This window comes from Xenopus laevis, chromosome 2L (genome assembly GCF_017654675.1).
Source record: "Xenopus laevis strain J_2021 chromosome 2L, Xenopus_laevis_v10.1, whole genome shotgun sequence".
Classification (NCBI taxonomy): domain Eukaryota; kingdom Metazoa; phylum Chordata; class Amphibia; order Anura; family Pipidae; genus Xenopus; species Xenopus laevis.
Genome location: NC_054373.1, coordinates 6,258,767 through 6,261,560, shown reverse-complemented (window position 1 = coordinate 6,261,560; position 2,794 = coordinate 6,258,767). Strand labels below are relative to the sequence as shown.

At 40.8% G+C, this 2,794-nt stretch overlaps 1 protein-coding gene across 2 annotated transcripts in view; it reads left to right on the top strand.

Annotated features, from left to right (window-relative positions):
• The window catches only part of LOC108707824 (myelin protein zero-like protein 1), a 29,552-nt gene extending 26,997 nt beyond the window's left edge, over nucleotides 1-2,555 (top strand). For both annotated transcript variants that reach the window (XR_005965265.1, XM_041581424.1), the window contains one exon: nucleotides 1,272-2,555. Coding sequence is in view for 1 of the 2 variants with exons in the window: in XM_041581424.1 (XP_041437358.1) it covers nucleotides 1,272-1,373 (102 nt within the window). In the remaining variant the exon portion in view is untranslated. The remainder of the gene's footprint in view (nucleotides 1-1,271) is intronic.
• The last annotated feature ends 239 nt before the right edge of the window (nucleotides 2,556-2,794 follow it).

The window sequence follows — 2,794 nt, the reverse complement described above, 5'->3', positions numbered from 1 at the left end:
CACCATGATGGGCTGCACTCTATCTGCCCCTGGGACTGTGCTGTCTCACTGGCCCACTTGCCTTCCTTGTATTTCATGATTCATCATGGGCATCTCTACTGTTCTGCTGTATAATTATCTTATAATACAACAGCCATGAATATCCTGTAAATTATATAGTGAAAGTACCCCCTCTTGTAAAATATAAGGATATTACAAGTTACCATACAGGTCATGGAACTCCGAGCTAACTTCTAATATCCTCATATTTTGCAACTGGGGGTACTTTATTTATTATAATACACAAATTTCAATGAGTCATGTGACAGAAATGACATCAGAACTCACTGTTTATAACTGATGGCATCAGAACTCAACCATTTATAAGGATATAATTTACAGGATATTCATGGCTTTTGTGTATTATATTCTTATAATCGGAGCTTAGTGATATCATTTCTGTCACAGGACGCACTGAAACGTGTGTATTATAATAAATAAAGTACCCCCAGTTGCAAAATATAAGGATATTAGAAGTCACCTCGGAGTTCCATGACCTGTATAATAACACTCGGCCTTTGGCCTTGAGGTTTTATATGGTCATGGAACTCCTGAGTAACTTATAATATCCTTATATTTTACAGTAGGGGGTACTTTATTCACTATATAATTGATATTACAGTGGTTTGTTGTACTGGTATTAATAAAGGCACGTTTGTATTCAATGTAGCTAATAACTTTAGCCTTGTGCACGTGCCAGTGTATGGATATCAGTATCCACATTATAAATACAGATAAGTATCCCTTTATCAGAAAACTGTGAGCCAGACTTTCTATTATTTATACTGCAGAAACACCAAGACCTTTAACACACTTTGTGTGTCTGTCTGGGCCATTTCGTAAACATTGTATGTTGCTGTGTGTCATTGTGTGATATCTATACACATTATTAATGTAGCAGTCTGAAGAATTGATGGCATATTTCTAGTACAGAGAGGGTAACACAGTTGATTTAACCTAGAGAAACTAGTACGGTTAACTAAATCAACAGTGCAAGCAATGCATAGGACGCAGAACTATTGTGTAGCAGTACTACGTCGCGATATTTAAAGGACCAGCAGCACCGACAAATGAAAAAAATGTATTATTGGCCTTTTCAGCTAAAGGATTGAGTTGAGTCATTTACATTTGCTCTTCAAGGCAGAAAGTTACAGCCATGGAAAACTGTGGCCCTTCTGTTGCACTGAATGAATTGACAGTCGTTTTTCTTCTCCCTTTTTCTCTGTGATCAGGGGCCAGTAATCTATGCCCAGCTGGATCACTCCGGAAAGACCAGCAACCAGATCTACAAGTCTGAAAGGGTCGTGTACTCCGACATTCGAAAAATATGCTGAGTTTCCTGCCTCTCCTGTCTTTCCAAGCACCGACCTTCATTTTGGAACTGGAATTGCTTATCGGATGCAGCGTGTGGCCTTGTAACCCAGGACCAATGCATGCGAAAATGACCCAGGAGTGTATTTCAGGGGAAATAAGAGCTGAAGCCAATGATTCCAATGCCTTTGCTTGAAAACACACTTCTCTTGTCTCCAGCAGTGGGACAGAGCTCCAGTCTCTCACATGCTGCTTCCCCTCCTCTCCACTGGGGGGCAGTGTAAAAGAGTTCTGTACTTGCTGTGGCTGAAGAAACCGGCCCTACGTTTCATTTTGGCTTTGCACTTTATATTGTGGTAGTCGTATGGTTCTTCTGAATTTGACCCGCCATCGTCTGTCGATCTCAGGTATGAGGAAGCGTTGGCACTTTGTATCATTGGCATCTCATCATCGCTAAGGGCAAATTGAAGTGAGCAGAAGGCAGTCCCCTCTATTAACACTCCTGATGTCTTCTCCTCTCTGAATATTGGAGAAAGGGGTCTTCACCTCTCTGCATATTGGAGAAAGGAGTCTTCTCCTCTCTGAATATTGGAGAAAGGGGTCTTCACCTCTCTGCATATTGGAGAAAGGAGTCTTCTCTCTGAATATTGGAGAAAGGGGTCTTCACCTCTCTGCATATTGGAGAAAGGAGTCTTCTCCTCTCTGAATATTGGAGAAAGGGGTCTTCTCCTCTCTGCATATTGGAGAAAGGAGTCTTCTCCTCTCTGAATATTGGAGAAAGGGGTCTTCTCCTCTCTGCATATTGGAGAAAGGGGTCTTCTCCTCTCTGCATATTGGAGAAAGGGGTCTTCTCCTCTCTGCATATTGGAGAAAGGGCTCTTCTCCTCTCTGCATATTGGAGAAAGGGCTCTTCTCCATGGCCTATCCATTTCCTAGAGACTATGGCCTAACAACAAAAGCCTTCCATTAGCAGATCCCTGCGTTCAGGAGATGTAGCCAAACAGCCACTTTAACCTGCTCCAATAATTATATATCTATTGTATCCCTGCAGTGCAACATATTGTACATGGAAAAGCTTAAAACAATTGGAAGAGTCCCTTAGAAAACTCGCTTTCTCCCCAGCAGAGTGATATAACCATGTTTTATTGCTACATTTAACCATAACCACCTTGTAAATATTATATTTAAACCAACTCAGAGACCAATGCTGCATGTCTGAGTGTGGTTTTTTTTTTTGCCATATTTTTTATGCTATATTTAAGGAAAACTGGAAAATCAGAATCTAAAATAGAAAGTATATTTGTAAGAAGTTATATATTAAGTACAAGGGTGCCACCATAATACAGATGCCACTAGTCTGAGCATTCTCACACCATAATACCCACATTCACTCCAAGTTTACTCCTCCCCATGTGCTGCAGGCTTCTCTCATTTCTGCATTCTC